This window comes from Rhinolophus ferrumequinum, chromosome 6, assembly GCF_004115265.2.
Source record: "Rhinolophus ferrumequinum isolate MPI-CBG mRhiFer1 chromosome 6, mRhiFer1_v1.p, whole genome shotgun sequence".
NCBI classification, from domain to species: domain Eukaryota; kingdom Metazoa; phylum Chordata; class Mammalia; order Chiroptera; family Rhinolophidae; genus Rhinolophus; species Rhinolophus ferrumequinum.
In genome coordinates this window covers 9,815,615-9,834,444 of record NC_046289.1, presented here as the reverse complement: position 1 = coordinate 9,834,444, position 18,830 = coordinate 9,815,615, and the positions used below count along the sequence as shown (strand labels likewise).

At 54.7% G+C, this 18,830-nt stretch overlaps 1 protein-coding gene across 3 annotated transcripts in view; it reads right to left on the bottom strand.

Moving 5' to 3' along the window:
* Positions 1-18,830, bottom strand: part of ITPK1 (inositol-tetrakisphosphate 1-kinase) — a 151,240-nt gene that overhangs the window by 36,192 nt on the left and 96,218 nt on the right. For all 3 annotated transcript variants that reach the window (XM_033108368.1, XM_033108369.1, XM_033108367.1), the window contains one exon: positions 6,159-6,276. In XM_033108368.1, coding sequence (XP_032964259.1) covers positions 6,159-6,276 — 118 coding nt within the window. The remainder of the gene's footprint in view (positions 1-6,158; positions 6,277-18,830) is intronic.

The window sequence follows — 18,830 nt, the reverse complement described above, 5'->3', positions numbered from 1 at the left end:
CAGAAGCCTCCAAATAGAGGCTTAGCTCACAGCCAGTCCTCAACCTGCCCTGGGATGGGGGCTTTAAAGAGGGGCCCAAAGCACCATCCTGCTCTGCGGACCCTCCACCTCCACCTGAACACCGGGTCTCTGTCTGGATGGCTGGAAGCGGCCGATGTGAAAACCAGGACAAACACCAAAGTCCAGCAGGCGAATCAAGAGCCGAGCATCCACCCAAAGGCCCCACCACCCCATAGTTCATGGGCTCACGTCACTTCCACAGCCCCTGCTCCAGGAGTCTGTCCTCACCTGGTGCCCCATCCTCCCTCACACCAGAACCCTGGATGCGGCAACACTGTCCCTGCAGCCTCAGCCCCAAGGGTAGGGCAGTCGACCCTCACGCAGGCACGGCAGACAGACACCTGAGGGCCAGCTCCTCAGAAGCCCACTCGAAGTTGAAGCATTTTCTGGGCAGGCTGATCCCAAACTCCAGCCTCCTACATAGAATCAGGGCTAAAAGCTGGCCCTGACTCAGGAGCGGCAGTTCTCAGGGGGCACACCCCTGTCCTCTTCAACTCCAGGCCCCACTGCCCACTGCTGGCTCTGCCACATGCCTCCCACCCCAAACCTGAGTGCCTGGCGAGACCAAGGAGAGGGAGCTGACAGCATCACAGCGCCTCACTATGGGCCACCCTCGCTGCAGGGAATGGGGCCAGACCTGCATACCTCCCCTCAGGGAGGTGATGGTAACCTTGGTCTTCCAGGCGAGCAAACGACCCAGGGAGGGCCAGTCACTGCCCAGGCCACACAAGGGGGGGGCTGAGATTTGAGCCCAGGCCTGTCAGCACCACAGCCCTGTTCTTTTCCATCCCATATGTGTTGCTGCCCTCAAAAAAGAACAGGCAAGATTTCTGTTTCCTCCATAAACACAAGGGGCAGAGAGACTCAACTAAACAGAGCTGCTAGTCTCTCTCCACTGGACACCAGAGGGCACCCGGGAGCAGTGCCCGTTGTGTGGACGGTACCAAGAGGCGCAGGGATCACTGGCCCCAGGCCGCAGGGCCCCCGACTGTATCCATCATGGCCTCGGTGCTGCCCACACCTCCCCGGTCAGGCTCAGGGACAGTGGGGTGGAGGGGGCAGCACACAGGAGGAGTGGGAGGCAGATTCAGGCCAGAGGTGTGGATTCCGATCCCAACTTGGCCCCCCAGAAGCTCTACGGCCCCAAGAGACCAAGCTGAATGCGCTTGTTAACAGTACTACTTTTCTCGCAGGGTCAACGGGAGGATTAAATTAGCCAATACATGTCAAGTGCTTCCAACAGTGCCTGGCGTGTAGCTGCCCTCCTGAGCAATGACAAAGCAAGCTCCGAGGAAAAGGGACCTGCACAGGCCACACAATGCAGGGGGCCTAGATGGATCTCGGACCCGCGCCTTGACCCCCAGTCCCGCCCCCACCATTGCCTCTCCCACCCAGAGTGCCTTGCAGCTGACCCAGGGGGAACAGGACAGCCAACCTCCACCTCTGAATGAGAGGCCCCCCGCACATCAACACATAGCCCCCGCACCCCCAGGGGCCCTCCCCACCCCCCAGGCGGATGTTCTGTGGGGAATTATTTCTCCCAGGCCCCGAGGAATGTTATTTTCTCTTCCCTTGGTGTCTAGATTACTCCATTTCAATCCAGCCTCCAAACAGCCTCCAAGATGAGCACTGATTAAATTCCCATAAAACCACAAGCAGAAACACTCGATCTGTGGTTTGCACACCCCTCCCCAGGGAGGCTTGGCGTCAGATGGCCATCTGTCACCTCCAGAACACATGTGGGGAGGCTGTGGGAAAAGGGGAACAGGAGAGCCACCACTCACCTACAGCCTTCACCGGCTCAGTAGAGCCTCTCAAGCACTTTGCCCCGGGGCCTGGGACCCTTCCCCAGCTGCTGCCCCCGGGCCTACGGGACAAACTGGCCTCATCCAATCACAGCCCCAGTGCTTTCCCACACATCGCTTCAGCCAGTTCAGGCGCTGGCTGGAAACTTGCCCAGAATGGCTCAACCTGCGGAGGCAGAGCCAGGCCTTGGTCTAGGGACTTCCATCTCCAAATCCCAGGGCTGGGCGGCAAAGCAGGCACCAGTGAGAGAAAAGGCCTACAGAGGTGTGAGCATGGCAACCGTGGCCTGTGGACACAGTGCCCTTCCCCGCTGCCCCCATGCCTGTAGAAGGCCATGTGTAATTTCTGGGAGGCTCCTGCGCTCGGTTTGAATTAGATCCAGGTTCAGTGCCATCTGTGCCTCTGGCTAAGGGGTGTGGGTGCAGCCCTGCCCAGAAGCTGTCATCTACTAGGGAAACCTGTGGCCCAGGCTCCCTGGAGTGAGTCACTCTGCAAGCCTACTGACCTCACGCTGCTATGCGGAAGGGACCTACTGCTCAGGTCACAAACTGAAGCCACATCCCCTGGCCAGCAAGACAGTTAATGGTCATTTTAAGTCATTCACCCAGGCAGGAACCCACTTCTAGGAGGGTGGGGTGACCACTAATTGACCCCCAAAACTCATTCTCCCCCTTCTTCCGTGGTGACAAAGCTTCTAAGTCTTCGCTGGGCACAGAGCTGCACACAATAGCCCACGTTCCCCCGCTCCCTTGTAGCTCACTACGAGACTCAGTTCTGGCCAATAATGTGTGAACACAGCAGCACCATGCTGTAGCTTCCAGAACCGTTCCTACAGGTAGTAGCGCTGCTTCCTTTACTTCCTTTCTCCTACGGCCCCTCTCCGTGCTGATGTTTAGACCTTGGTTGGATGTGATGGCTGGAGTTTTAGCACGACCTTGGCCCAGGAGGGCCACACCACACAATGAGCTGGAAGAAGACGGGGAAGAAACCGGAAGGTACCAAGGGACCTTCCTCTGGGCTTGTACATGAGAGAGAAATGAAATTCTAACTCATTTAAACCACCGTGATTTCAGGTCTCTGTTGTTGAAGCAACTTTAGTACTAACCGAATCAGCGGGTTTGAGACTGACGGGTTTGAGGCAGAGAAAGGGCCCTGCTTCCCCTCCAGACTCTGAATTAGAGGATGCGCTCAGGGAACATGGAAGTGAGATGGCACCGACCTCAGAAAGGCTGCCCAGGTGCTCAGACAGGTGGGGCTGGGAACTCCAGGCAGCAGGTCTCACGTGTCTCCCACAGCTGATGCTCTGCGTGGAGACAGATGGCCCGCCCTATTTCTCTGCAGGCCTCCAGGCTCTCTGAGGACAGGGACAGCCGCCTCAGCATGGGGGTTAGTTTCCGCCAAGCCCCTTCTCCCAACACAAAAGCAGTGTCACTTGCTATAATTGTCTGAGGCACTTAAAGGGTAATTATGGCCATTTACAGTAGGCACCACCAGGAACAGCAGGAGTGGGGTGGAGGAGCGCCAGGGACGTGCTTCCCAGAGCTTCTCTGAGTCTGAACGGAGGAGCCCGGCTTCTGGGAGGGAGGATGGGAGGTGGGACCAACAGCGCTTCCACATGAACAGCTCCCGGGTGGGCAGGAAAAGGCTCTAGGAAGTCCCAGCCTCTGACCACCCTCCTGGCAGAATACCAGGCCGGCTCAGTATGCACGATAAGGAAAACCCAGGGTGCAGCGGTCACGGCCCACCCACACAATTCCTGCTGGCCTAGTACCAAGTCTGTCTTTAGGGTTTGGTTCACAAGTTCTTGCTGGGCCCAGAGGGGGTGTCCCCCTTAGCAGGCAGCTCCTGAGCTGATGACACCTGGGTTTGAAGATTCTTGGAGCCAGCAGAGTGGGGTCTGATTCTCTCCCCACTGGAGCCAGTCACCAGCCCCTCACGCCTGTGGCTGGGCGTATGTCACCCTCACAAGAGGCCGTTAGAATCTGTCTCCAGGCCATGTCTGCACTGGTCTGTCTAAAATGTATTCTCATCTCCTCACAGGCCGGTGCACAGGCCTTCAATGGCTGCCCACGAATAACGTCCCACCCAACTGCATGTGGTGTTCCAAGTGCCCCACTCTGAGCTCTCCCACACAAGCACCTCACACGTCAGCTCTCGGCTTTGCTCACACCGCTGCCCTGCCTGGGAGGTCCAGACTGTTACTGCCTCAGTACTTGCCCACCAGGGACAGTCCTGCTTCCTGTGCACCCTGCGGTCCAGGCCGTGCACGCTCATACTCCAAGCCCAGGCTCACCCTTGACCTCCAGCCCTGATTCTCTGCCCATAAAAATCGAGACAGGCTCCAAGACCCAACCCAGATGTCTCAGCCCCTTTCATTATAATGGCAGCTGCCATTCCTGGGTGACCCCAATGGGCCGGGACCTGTGCTAGGTGCTCATCAGACCTCATCCCAGCTATCCCTGCCCCGGACCCCGTGGATATTATCCACACCTTACAGAAAACCACAGGGCCGGGTCAAGGGACTAGTCCAAAAACCACAGGCACCAAGAGCCCAGATTCGGACGCTATCTCAGTGTATCTCCCCCCAAAGCCTGTGCTCTCTGCTCTGAGACAGTCTTCTTCGAGGTACCCTCCACAATCCTATCAGAGCCATCACTAGTGGATGTGTCAAGGACATGAGACGTGGCTGCTGACCTGCACCTCCTCCCACTCATCGGGACGTCTCATCTTTTAATACGATCTCCTGTCCCTTCACACAGTCCCGACACACACACACCCTGGGAAGAGGTGGATTTCCTTTCCAGAACCAACTTTCAGCCAAAACATAATATATTTTACTTCTCATCTGGGGGTTCTGGTTGGACCCACAAAGCGAAGGGAAGTTGACATCATCACTGACCACTCCAGATCTAAGGAGGGAAGGATGCTGGCATGCTGCAAAAGTCCGCTCGCTTAGGGTCCCCCAGGAAGTCAGGTCCATGCTCCACACCACTGGATGAACGCAAGGCAGCCAGGACCTCGACACCCCTTTCCAGGAAGGCCAGACCCAGCACCTAGCTCTTCGCAGGACACATTCCTTAGAGAACCAAGGACTCACCAACTCTCTCAGGGCCCATGGCTGCACCCATGCCAGGTGCTGGCTAGATCCAGGGCCCTCAGGCCACGGACATGAAAGTCAAGCTCCGGGGTTAGGAGCTGGGGAGCCTGAGTCGGAGAGGCCTGGCTGGATGCTGGCTCTGCCACTTACAGGCTAGGTGATGTCGGCATGTCTGCTAACCTCTCCAAGCCTCCAGTGCTCATCTATGAAATTGGGGAGAATAACGTTGCCCCTTTATGAGCACCAGAAGAGAGACTATAAGGAGAAAGCTTAACCCAATGCCAGGCACCTGGCACATACCCAATAAATGCTGTTCTCCTTATTCCCATAATGGTCCTGTGAGCCAAACTATCCACTGACACCACTGTCACATGAAAAGATGCCTGCGACCAAGTCACCCCCAGGTTAGGGTTCAACGTTGCGTGTGCGGGCCACACTCAGGGTCTGGATGGCAGAAGCAGAGGCTGCCCCTCCTGCTCCTACCATGAATCCGTACATAGCCCCAGGGCACAGGCAAAGCACATCTCCTTAAAATTAAACAAGAGCTCTCAGCAGGGAACGCTTGGACCAAGCAGAGAAAAGTAGGAGGTTACTGTTAACATGAATATTTCCAAAAAGCCCTTCTCACATAAACAAACACCTTGGAAAGGCAGCCTGACTTCTCCGGAGCTGCCCTGCCCGGGAGATGGAGAGGGTGAGTCCTCAGGGACATGGGCCTGCAGCTGGCAGGAGAAGCTCCTGCAGCTCAGAGGGAGGCTCCTGCCTGCGAGAACACAGCGTACCCGCGAGGTCCAGCCGCCACACTACAGATCTCCATGTGTTTGATTAACGGCCCTTGAATCTCCCCGTCTCCTTCGCCCAGTTACATAACTCCCCTGGCCCGCCTGCTGCTGCGCTATTCTACACACTCCTGCTCTCCAAACACTGTGTTATGGGGACACTTCATCGCCACTCTGTGGCTTCAAGACAAGAAAACAAAACTGTTTTGAAGTGGTTGGAGCCACTCTCCCAAATAGCACTCTGGGAGTTTTATTTCCTCACTCTGCTGGCCCTCCCCCCAGAATATGTGCCCCCTGGAATTCAACTGCTTCCTGTCCCAAAGTGCTTCTTAAAAAGACCAGAACCCCTCCTCCCACCCCACTCAACGCCTGTCCTATGACCACAGAGGTGTGCCACCTGCCACAGGCGTCCGTACCTTTCATGTAGGCCTCAATCTTCCGGATGAGCTCGTAGGACTTGGAGCGGTCAAGCAGAGTCCTGATGGCAGGAAGGGGGTCCAGGACAATGGTCTCAGGGTGGGCGTCGATGTATTCCTGAAAGGAAAACACCCCCCTTCCAGTTAGAGAGGGGAGACTGATGATGAAACGAGGGTGACTTCATCCCACATGCCCTCCCCCCAATCCATCCCTCTCTTCTCACCCCCCCCACCAGTCCTCACTTCTGTCTGGTGTTATCACGTGGTCTTGTGAACCTGCCTACACCCACTCACATGACCAGAGATCACATGACTCTGGTTAGACCAATCAGGTCATTCTGTCCTCCTAGGGCCCACTGGCTCAGGAGAGGACATGTGTCCTGAGTCGCTGCCATCAGAGGCAGGCTCAGCGCTGCTGCTGAGAATGCTGGGGAAAAAAAACACTCTCCTCACTGAGATGAGGAAGCACAGAAACTGGGCAGCTAAGAGCAGTCACCTTGGGATCTGAAGGAGAGGCCTGATGGAGCCAAAACTCAAAATGGAGCCCAAAATGAAAAAACAGAGCAAAGAAGAAGGGAGAGCAAGCAGGGTCTGGTCTGCTCATGTGACCCCTGGAAAAGCCTCACCTGAAAACAGACCTGATCCCTGTGTGGGTCACACACACTCAGTGAGAGTGGCCCAGCACGGAGTGGGATGCCAGGATTCGTTAGGTCTGCGGAAGGCGTGGCAGTGAGACGCGTGCCATGGGGCAACACTTATTATTAAATAAGTGCTTGTTTAATACCTACTAGCTCCATGGTAGACTCTGGAAATGCAGGAGGAAGTGTGACAAAATCGGTCTTTTAAGGAAGTTATGGTCTTCTTGGGGAAATAACAGTAATGCACATGGTGAACAAGAAACTATTCTCAGGAAGAGAATTCAACCAAAGACAGAGCAAAATGTTTCTAGGAAAAGAACACAGGGACCCTGACCCTGTCACTCGTCTCCTCGGTGACTACAGGAGCCCCAAGCCACATGAGTGGGCTAGAGCAGCTTGTCAGGCAGACACAGCAAGTGAGACCATCTCTCCGGCTCTATTAAAATCTACAATTCTGAGGACAGAAATGTGGAATGCTGGAGTAACAAGAGAAGGGCTCAGACAGAAGACTGGGCGTACAGAAGGCCATTTAGCAGCTGTTGTTATTGTGGATGGAATTGTGTGGCCCCCCCACCCCATACACAGATCTGTTCAAGTCCCAAACCATGGTCCCGTGAACGTGACCTTATTTGGAAATACTGTCTTCAGAGATGCAATCAAGTTAACATGAGGTCATACTGGATTAGGATGGATCCTGATCCACAGACTGATTATCTTTAAGACAAGGAACATTTGGACACAGAGACACAGACAGAAAGGAAGCAGGCCATGTGAAGAAATGAACGGAAGTCATGCAGCTACAAGGCAAGGAGAAGGCCACGGACTGCAGGCCACCAGCAGCAGCTAGGAGAGGCACGGACAGAGCGTCGCCGGTGCCTCCAGGAGCCGGCCCTGCAGATGACTCGACTTTAGCCTTCCAGCTACCTTAACCGTGACAGGATGAACTTCTATTGTTTTAGGCCGCTCGGTTTGTGGTACTTGGTTATGGCCGCCCCAGGAGAGACTATACCAGGGGAACCCACCCCCGCCGCCGCCAGTCTGCAGTATCAGCCTGTGAGATCTGCAAAGGCCAGGAGAAAAGCCGTCATGCTGATTTTCTAATAAACCTTATCAACGAAAATAAAGCTCCATTTAGAATTATTCTTTACAGTGAACCTATTTTGGTTCCTAGTACTCATTTTTAAGAGCTCTCAAACACAAAAGCGACAGATTCATATCTACTGTCCTCTGAAATCTGCTCTCCACTGTGTTTCATGCCAGGGGATCTGGTTAGGGGCTCATTTTTGTCTTTTCCTCTGAATGCTTATAAAAGTTCCTCGGGCCCTAAAGGGTGGCCAGTGCACAAATGTGGGGAGGCCTTCTTTCCATCCCCACGCCCGTGAAGTCCACGGGGCCTACACGCTGTCACCCCCCAGAAGGCCCACACCCACACACACGTTCTGTGCTGTCGGCCGAAACGCACAACAGAAGCCACCATCACTGCTTCCGCCTCCTCCTGAGAGATGTGACTATCAGCAAGTCAGCTCAGCGACTGGCCCACTGCCCTGCTCGGAACAAGCCCGGCCGCGGATGTGGGAGAGCCCACGTCTGCCACTCCCAGGGAACGTGGGGACAAGCTGCAAGGTGTCCTTAAGGAAGGGACCGTGCCCAGTTCCTCTGTCCCATGCCTCAGCCTCCCGAGTGCCTGCACCTCTCCACTGCAGGCTCCCCCACCGGCTCCAACCCCTGTCGGCACCGTTCCTTCATCAGAGCCCTTCCTTTGAACAGGACTACACTGTCATAAGGGCGTGTCGTTCAGGAGACACCACGATTCACACGCATCAAATCACGTTAATGTCGTCATGTTAAAAGGTCGTCTACTCAGCAAACTTCATCACGTCATCGACAGCGCTCAGGACATCGTGTGGGGCGCAGCAGACACGTGGATGAATGGAAGCCTTCTAGGCTTCACTCGAGTGGATCCGCAATCCTGGCTAAAATTCACATTCTGGGTTATGAGCTGAAAGCACTGAACTGCCCTTCCCCCGCCCCGACACACTGGGAAGCCGCCTGGTGTGGAGGGGACAGGAAGGGACCAAGGATCAAGACAGCCAGGCCCCCACGGTTATCACCTCTTGGTGTCAACTGGGCGAGCCACTTGGTTTCTCTGGGCCTGGCTGGCCTCATCCCTGACTTGAGTCTAAATTAGAGGAAAGTGAAGACCAGTGTTTTTTGAGGCAGACTTCAAGGCCACATGTGGGGGCTGTTAGAACAGGACAGACAGCCACTTGCTGGAGGCATTACAGGTAAGGGAAGGGACATACACGCTCCGAGATGTTCATTTTGATGGGCTGGCCCGATTCTCCCCCAGCAACTGAGTCACACAAAACATGAACCGGCTCCTTCCTCCCCCTCAAAAATCCACACATCCCCACCCCCAGTTCCAGGAGAGTATTCACGTAGTTGCTGGTTCTGGTTCCACTTTTATGCATTAGGGCAGTGACCTTTAAAGAGGGAACTCAGAATCATTAAGACGTGAACTTCAGCCAAACTCACGAGGCAAAGAAGCTAGAAGAAACCAAAAGGGCAAATATCTGACAAGCAGGCGCCAACAAGCTTTTGACCCAGGATGAAAGCCTCAGTATTAACAGAAGAATTATTCCTAAACATGATCTCTTTTGGGACAAGGACAGAGAGGGCAAAGAAAGAGTTTTTCCAATCGCCCCACTATCCATCCACAAGTGGATTTTCTTCCAAGCTTTTCAGCTTATCTATTGTATCGCAGGCCTCATGCATTTTTCACAAGTCTCTTAGAATTACCAAACAAATTGTTGGAAGGGTGAGCACCCTGGACCATTTAATCACCACTCAGAGGAAGAAAGGTCCAAACTGTCTCCATGGCAAATGGTAAACACATGTTCCCTTAGAGGCCTGGCCACAGAACACCTAGGAAGGGATCCTGGAAGTTAACAAGCGGCGCCCAGCTTTCAGCAAACTGAAAACAGGAAAAAGCAGAAACACACAGCCCTGCCTCAGCAGGACCAGGCGGTGGTCTAGATAATGCTGATTGCTTGTTGAGGGGACAAAGGGGCAGCGACCAGCAAGATGCCCCCCCACGCCCCGGCCCCTGGGATGAAGGTGCCAAAAGGGGCCTGAGGTTTCCCCACTGAGAATCGAAGCCAAAGAAGAGGACCGGGATGAACATCAGAGATACGATTCCCTTTGCAGTTCCACTGATGGATAGGAAATGAGCAAGGAGTGAGGCACAAGGATTTGCATTTATCTAATAGAAAATGCAGGCAGAAGTCCTGAGTTCAAATCCTGCCTCTGTCACTTAGTCCATGTCTGTGAAGAAGAAACTGCAGCTAATCTCTGAGATTGTTTCCTCGCACATAAAAGGTGTGTTTTGAATAAAACCTACCTCAGGGAGCTGCTATGGGCAACAGGGAGATCACGGATATGAAAGGAGTTGGTAGATATAAAAACGAAAAGTATTCTCATGATTCTGCAACACGTGGACTCGCGGGGCCAATCTGACCCCAGGTCTCTGAGCTCACCTTGCCCTGGCCCATCCAGCAGACCAAGCAAGGGACGTGCCAGCTCTGCACCTGGGACGAGGCCCTGAGCTGCTCTGGCTGGGCCAATCCCCCTGCTGATGCCAGGAGCACAGCACAGTCCCTGGCCCCACGGCACCCCAGGCTTCGGGGAGCGCCCCTCCACTGGCAGCTCAGGTCCTGACACGGCCAGCTACGGCAGCTGCGGCCGGCCGGCCTGCTCCCTACAGAGGAGGAGAGGCACGCGGTTCCTGCCTCTCAATTCTTAGGTGGTAATGAGGGCTCTCCTCCAAACTACCGCAAATCCCTTTTTAGAAAGCGGTGATTTGTTTTTTAGAGATACAGACGGAAATGATTTACAGAGTAAATATGATGTCTTGGATTTGCTTCAAAATCACCCAGCTCAGGGGGTGGGCAGAGCACTAGGTGAGGCGGGGATGAAGCGAGGGTAAGCCGAAGTGCTAACGCGTGAGGCCGGGTGATGGTTACGTGGGAGAGCACTGCAGCATTCTCTCTGCTCAAGTATTTTTAAATGTTCCGTAACAACAAGTTTGCAGGAAAATGGAGGGAGGCGGGTAAGTCATCAGATCCTCTTTTCCTTCAACCCCCACGTATCCCTAGTTGTACCAGAAATGGGTTCAGACACTGACACTACCTTTCAGGAGGGAACAGGACACAGCTCCCCAGATGAGAATCACGGTAAAGATGAAAATAAGTAATAAAATCATCCTAATTGATAGTAATGTCTAGATAACAGCAGCTACCACTTACCTGGGACTAGCTCCCTGCAAACCATCCTGAGATAAGAGCTACAACTGTAGAACTCTTAGAAGAAAACACTGGTGTAAATCTTCATGACCTTGAATTCTACAATGGTTTCTTAGACGTGATACCAAAAGCATACAAGGAAAAAAAAAAAAAGATAAAGCAGAAGCATCATTTGGAGGTTTTGTGACTCAAGGACAGCACCTGCCTCAGACCTGGGGCTCTGGAGTGAGGACCTGTGCCCCCCACACTCCTGCCCGCCAGGCCGCATGCCTGAGAGCCCAGCCGGGCACAGTCTAGCCTCTAACCTCTGTGGCAGGACCGGGAGGTTCAGCTCAATGGATGGCTCCGGAAATGTCCCCGTGGGGTTGAGGGACCTGGGATGGAGGAAGTGGCACCACCGAGTGCTCGAAGCCCCAGAGCTTCCTCTTCTGTCCAGTGAGGCCAAAGCTATGAAAAGGTTACAGCACAGGAGCCGGAGGCCACCAGACCTGGGGTAAAATCCTGCCTTCCCCACTGGGGACACCGAGCCTCTGCAAGCCTCAGTCCTCATCTGTGCAGGCCGGTGTAGAGCAGGAAAGAGGAGCGAAGCCTGGGGCCACTCACCGGTGGGAGGAGAAGGAAGAGGCTGGGAGCGGCCCAGACCTGCCTGGGAACCAGCAGAGGCTCCTCCTGGGTCTCCGGGTGGCCGGCCGGCTGTTAGAATGACTGCTCACTGGAGAAAATCCATCTTCTGCCTCCTTCCTACCAGCGTCCCTTGTCCCCTACCCCACGGAAAGGCAATGTAGGAGGACAGGAGGCCCGCACAGGGAGCTGAAGGAGAGGGGCAGGGCAGGGTAGGGCGCCGTGAGTGCCCCTGGGGAGCAGCACGGCCCTACTGCTGGATCTGGTGCTCGGTTTGCGAAAACTCTTCAAGCTGCTCGTGTATGATATATGTGGAGTTTTTAATGTGTACGTTACACTTCAATTTTAAAAAGAAAAGGAACAAGGAAGCAAGCACTGGCCTAAAGAGCAAGGCCCTGGATTCCAGTCCCTGCCTTGCGCTTCCCCCCTGGGACTCCAGCCCGTATGTGTACCAAGGATGGAAAAACGGGCACAATTCAAGGTGCCTCCCCCACGGCCGCAGCAGCCACCTGGGGATTATAGCAACCTTTTGTGCGAATCCCAGTGGGACTTTAGAGTGCTGATCACCACTTGGTTCTAGAAGCAGATGAGCGTGGGCACTCATGGCGAACCCCACACGCCACCCACAGAAGAAACTCCCCAGGTGGGCTCCCAGGACCTGCAAGTCAGGATGTGTGTTTGTCAGTTAACACTCAGCCGCCACACGAATGCTGGGGAAACCAAAACTGCCTCCTCACGGCTGTTCAAATTTACTCACGGGGGCTTCTGCGGGAAAGAAGGTGACCTTGAAGCATCAATCTCACTCCTGATGCTTCCTGGGAGCTCAGCAAGCTCAGACCTTCCAGCTGATGGCCACAAAGGCTGGCCTTTCCACTAGCTCCTTGCACACCAAGTGGGGCCTGAAAGCCAGAAGCTTCTAGTTCCCAAAATCTTGACACCATGATGTCCTCACAAGATTCTAGGATGGGTGACTATTAATAGTCACAGTAAAATGGTGCTGACGGCAGCTAACCCTTCCTTTCTAAGCACAGGTAGCATTCTACACACTTTGCAGGAAACGACACACATTCCTCACAACAACCCTATGCAGTAGGTCCTATTAGCAGTCCATTTGATGAGCAGAGAAACTGAGGCTCAGAGCACCTCAGTACCTTGCCCAGGCTCCTCCAGCTACGACGGGACTTGAACCCAAGCAGTTTGGTTCCAGAGCCCTCAAGCCCGCAAAACAAGGCATGGGAAGGCCTGGCGAAAGGAACAGCATCTCAAGTCTAACACGGCCAGGATCGCCCAGGGGCATCCTTTTAAAATTTACGTTAAAGAGAGAAAAATGGGCCTTTATCATGTTCTGCCAGCCGAAGCCTACCTAGGCCTTTAGTTTAGCCAGTGAGACCAGGCACAACTATATCGTATCAGCACAAGGCAAAGCAAGAAAGAAAAAAACCGCACAGAGTTCACAACGTCCTCTCCCAGAGGCAGCGTTCCAGATGGTCAGACTTGCAAGGCCTAAGGGTCCCTCAGTCCAGCCTGTCTTTTCAGAAAGGAGAAAGATAGTGGAAACTAGCCCAGGGTCACAAAGTAAAGTGGCAGAGCTGACACTGGGGCCCCACCTGCTCCTCCTACCACCCCAAGGGGCCACCACACTGGGCCAGAATCTGTGCATCTGTTCCCAGCCCTGGATCAAGACAAACTAACACAATGGAAGCCAGACACCTCTCAGCAGAGTAAACAAATGACATGACTAGATGCCAAGAGTCCAAAGTGGCCGCTGGGATGAGGATCCAGGTGAAGCCCAGGGAGGGTGGTGCAGGATCCTCGGCTGAATGTGCTGGACACATAGAAGGTCACAGTGGACACCTGTTAACTGATGGAGTGGCCCCGTGCACGGAGGACTAACAGATCACAGTAGTGTCACCTGCCATTGCACCTTCAAAGGCACAGGATGCTTCTGCAGAAAGTGAAACCTGTTCCCCGGAGATCAGCTCCACATCACATAAGGACGACATTGTGAGTCACGGTGAGCAAAGCTTTCTGGGGAGGACAACGAAGGAAGCCTCTGGGCAGACCACTGACGCCATGAAATCAACCGCTGTGCGTGGACATGAAATCAACTGAGGCCAGGGCCAAATGTCCGCCAGGCAAAGGCTTCTTGGTGCCACCCGGAATACCTGCCTGCTCATTATAACCTACAGAAACCAGACAGTCCTGAGGGATCCACGCCAGGCGCAGGTGCCCTGATGTCACAGAATGTGCCAGGCAGCCAGCCATGGCCCTCGCTAAAACCTGGCACCCAGGGGTCTGTCTGCGGGGCAGCCAGGTCTGGCACAGGGCTGGGGCTGGACATTCGTGCAGCTCAACCTTGACACTGGGCTCCCAGAAGCCAAGGTTGTGGCAGCAGCTAGTACATCCTGGGGCAGGATTCCAAGTCCAACCACGCAAGGGGCCATTCGCAGAGTATACCACTGAGCTGTGCAGCACACAACCTGTCAGCCAAGGCTTTTGCCTCGCAATCACTGGCAGGTCACCTCTTGCAGCCCAGCCACCTGGCCAGTCCCAATCCCAGCACGAGGACTCGGAGGCACTGTGGACATTAAGGCAAAGGCAGCGTCATGAAATCTGGGTTCAAGCTCTTAGAACCGCCATGAACTTTGTGTGCTTGTATCTCAGTTTTCCCACATATAACACGAGAGTCGGAATAACACATGTTATTTACATCCTTTCTGACTTTTAAGCCCTAAGAAGCTTTGATTCCATGATGTGATGAACAAACAACAAAAGCTCTTAGGCCCCTGAACGAGACCAGACTGCCACCATAGGCCCAGGACATGCTGACACGGGAGCCCAGGACCTGAGCCCGTGAGCGTATGCACAGCAAGCAGCACAGTAACTGCGGGGGACCCTCTCCCGGCAGGACAAGGAGACACATGCCCACCAGGGAAGCGTGAGCAGGACGAGCACACGAGTGCCAGACAATGGCTCCAGGTCAGGGACAGACACCTGCTCATTAGGAAGACCTTCCCGTCTTTCTGTGTCGTCCCCACGAGGACCCTCCATGTCTCGCAGACTCAGGCCTGGCACGTAGAGGGCTTCACCTCACGCGCTGCTTCTCTAACTTCTACAATGGCTCCTTGGGAGGGTGGGCTTCCCCAACAGCAGACCCCTGGGGCTTCATCAACCTTCGTTTGTATTAGAGAGAGGTCTCTATTGCCTCAGCACCCAGCCTGAGAGCCTTGAAGGAGAGTGTGTGTGCAGAGGGGGCGGCCACATACCGCTCACCCTCAGGGGGTCCTCGGTGGGCACAGGCCGAGGCTGACAGGTGATAAGCGAGTAGGGGAGTGTTGCCCTATGGGAGGGCACAGGAGTATGGGTGAGGAGAAGGGAGGAGAGAGGGCTTCCGGAGGCCAGTTAACACCGAGCCACCAAGGGCCACAGGCGTGGGCTGAGAAGGAAAGGCATTCCAAGAGGAGGGGACAGCAGAGGCAAAGGCATGAGATGAGGGAGCCAAGTGTGGCTGGGTGGACGCAGGTCTCTCGGGGAGGTTCCGTTAACGCAGAGGCCAGGAGAGACAGCCAGAGACAGCCCAGCCGAGGAATCTGGACTGGATCCTAAAGCAATAGGGTCCCGAGCCGGGGAGTGACGGGCCAACTCTGAGTTCTGCAGTGACCAGTCCAGCCCTGTGTGAGGCCCAGGGACCCAGCTTAAAGGGTCGAGGCCAGAGCAGGCGTGTGACACAGTGCTGGCCTCAGGGACATGAGCGCAGGACTTCCCCAGGCGGGAAGGACTGAGCTGCTGTCTGACCGTTGCACACAGTATTATCTCTAGGATTTGGCAGAGCCGGTGAAAGGAAAATTACAGTGCACTTGGCCCCTCAGGTCCACTATTGAAACCCGTGAACTGCAGGCCCTTACAGCACAGGGACTGCAGAAGACAAAGGTGGAGTGTGAGCACACGAGCACCAGACAGAAGGGTGGCCCGGGTTCGAGGTCCAAACAGGTTGTGTGAGCCTGGCACAGACGCTGCCCTGCCCAGGGCCCTAGAACAGGACGAGGAGGTGAGCGCTAGGATCCTGGCACTGTCCGATACTCTGCAACTCTGTGCCAAACTAAACTGATTAGAAAACACCTCCCAAAGTGGTGGAACACACACCAGCACTTGGCTGGTTGTAGTTTAACTGGTAGCACTTCTATGGAGAAACTGGGCAACAGCCAAAATTATGAATGCATAAGCTCAGCATTTCTATTTCTAGGTATTCATCCCACAGAATTCCCCACATGTGCACAAGATGTACATATAACGGCATTTCAGTCACTGTAGCAAGTCTCTAAAGCATGATCAGAAATGTCCTAAACATCTATCAGTAGAAAATTGCCCAAGAAAAGCTTGTTGGGGCGGCCGGATAGCTCAGTTAGTTACAGCTTGAGCTCTGCCGGTTCGATTCCCACCTGGGCCAGTGAGCTGTGCCCTCCACAACTAGATTGAAGACAACGAGCTGCCACTGAGCTGCTGGTGGGATGGCCAGATGGCTCACCTGGTTAGAGCATGAGCTCTTAACAAAGTTGTCGGTTCAATTCCCGCATGGGATAGTGGGCTGCGCCCCCTGCAACAAGATTGAAGACGGCGATCGGACTTGGAGCTGAGCTGCGCCCTCCACAACTAGATTGAAGGACGACTTGGAGCTGATGGGCCCTGGAGAAACACACTGTTCCCCGATATTCCCCAATAAAAAATTTTTTATAAAGGTTATTAAGGTCATTTAATGGAATACCACGCAGCCATTCAAAAGGAGGAGGCCTCCTGAAGAATCAATAGGAAAATCATTTCCCAGGTATACTGTACAGAACGATGGTCTGCATAGGACAGGAAGACCATCTTGGTTCACATACACAGAACCCCCTGAAAAGGTTCAAGGCCACTGGAACCAACAGCTTCCCCGACACAGGAACCGGGAGGAGACTCTTCTTGAATTTGTTCTGTATGCACATGTTACCCATTACCAAAATAAGTCAGTTGGGATGGCTGGGAGCCATGCAGAGACGGCATAGGGGAAATTCACTGTCCCAGGCTGGGCTGGAGATGAGCACGGGGGGGGGGGCGGCAGAACAAGCGTCCTTGGAGCAGATGACCAGCAATAACCCCTCACCCCTCGCTACTGGTGGACAACAGGGTCACTCAAAGAACAGGGGTTTAGAAAGGACAAGGCAAGGTCGGAGCACCCAGGCCCCAGCCTCCAGGACACGCACCACCGACGGAGCAAAAGAGACCCCCTCCCAGATGGGGGAATGTGCAGAGAGAGCGCCTGTATGGGGCAGGTTGGGCCTGAGCACCCAGAAAGACAACCGGTTCTCCTGCGTGGGTCTCTGCACACCCGCCTCAGTGTGCCTGTGCTGGCCTCCGGGGCACGGGCACCCCCACCTGAAGGCAGACACCCCCCACAACTATCCATTCCCCTGGGTCATCTTCCCAGGCCATTTGAGGTGTCACGAGCCTCGCTCAGCCATCTACCTGGCAAGCAGTGTGAGCAGGAGTGGGAGAAACCGTGGTCCTCATGGGGGAGAAACTCTGTTGTTCAGAGATGACAGGAAAGTCCATGAAAAAAAAAAAGTAGCCCCTGCCAAAATATAACCCAGAATGCTGCAGGAGGGCTGGATGCAAACTGAGCACTATTATCTGAGACGGCAAATACCTTCTCCCCCCTTTCCCAGGCCCCCCACTGAAAACAATACCTCCCTTTCTGTCCCCAGATTTCAGCACCAAACCTCTAAGTACCAACTTATAAGCATTCTCCATCTCCTATCAATGGGAAGCTGGCAAGCAGCCCAGCCAGGCTGTTCACCTGACAAATGTCACATGCCCTGTCACATGCCACAGCACTACTCAGGTCCTCTAGGCAAACAGAAACACCGGGGCCACATACAGCCTGGGAGCTGGGAAAGGGACGTGCAGGGCTGAGTGGCGGTCCCGAGAAGGCATCTCCTCACAGGCTGACAGTAAACCAGGACCGGCTGGCATTTGCACTCTGGGATCACTGTCTCCCTGGTCATCTGGCCCGACCGTCACAGCTGACAGCTGAGCAACGTGAGGACCAGAAAGGGCTGCCTGGTCCCAGGTCACAGGAGCCTGCTTCCACCCCAGCTCAGCAGCCCCTTCACTCCTGAAGCACCTGTCTTAACCCCTATGTACCTTCTCCACACACCTGCTCAGGTGGGCCTGTGGAGCAGCCCCTGCCCTCAGCTGGCTTCCCAGGATGCAGGCCTGCTCGGCCTGCCCCACCCAACAGCCCTCCAGCCAGAGTCCCACTCTCAGTTCCCAGAACGAGCCAAGGCGTCTCTAAGGCCCATAGGCTCCCGGCCTGCATCGATGCATGTGTAAGCATTACAGCCAGAACTGGGGACACGGACACTGCTGTCAGCGGCGTGAGAGGCCCCATCTGGAACCAGAGCAGAATTTGCAGTAAGCTGCTGAACTCTCCAACAACCAAGGGCCGCTCAGGCCAGACGCCACCTGGGCCCCTCACCTCTGCACTCAGCCACAACAGCCTTCCCAGCTTCTGGCTGCATAAGAACACAGGCAGCTACTGCTGGCAAGGGGGTGACCCCAGCAACAACCCCTGGCTCTGCAGACCCCTGTCCGACTGCCTGCTACACACCTCAGCCCTCCTCTAACCCAGGCCACCAGGCATGTTCAGTGGGCACACACTCCCCCACTGTGCTCTGGCTGCACCAGCTCATTCCAGGTCCTCAGGCCCCTGTGCCCGTCCTGCAGGGGGGCTGAGGCAGACGCTGCCCCTTCGGCCTGCACCCCAGTCTCCTTTGCTTATCAGGCCTTTCAAGCCTCAGCTCAAGTGTCACCTCCTCAGAGAGGCTGCAGGACAAGGTGACAAGAACCTCCCCGTTATCACAAGCCTGGCTTTTTCTTCTTCCTAGAATTTCCCATAATCAGAGACTATGTTACTTTCTCCATTTACTTTTCTTTTGTTCGCATCACCCTTAGACCCACCCCCTCCCACATACACACACAAATACAACTCTGTGTGGCAGGAGCTGCTTCCACCTCATCTGTCTATTGTATCTGCCATGTCTTTTATGGTTCCTGGCACACAGTAAGTGCTCAAGTAA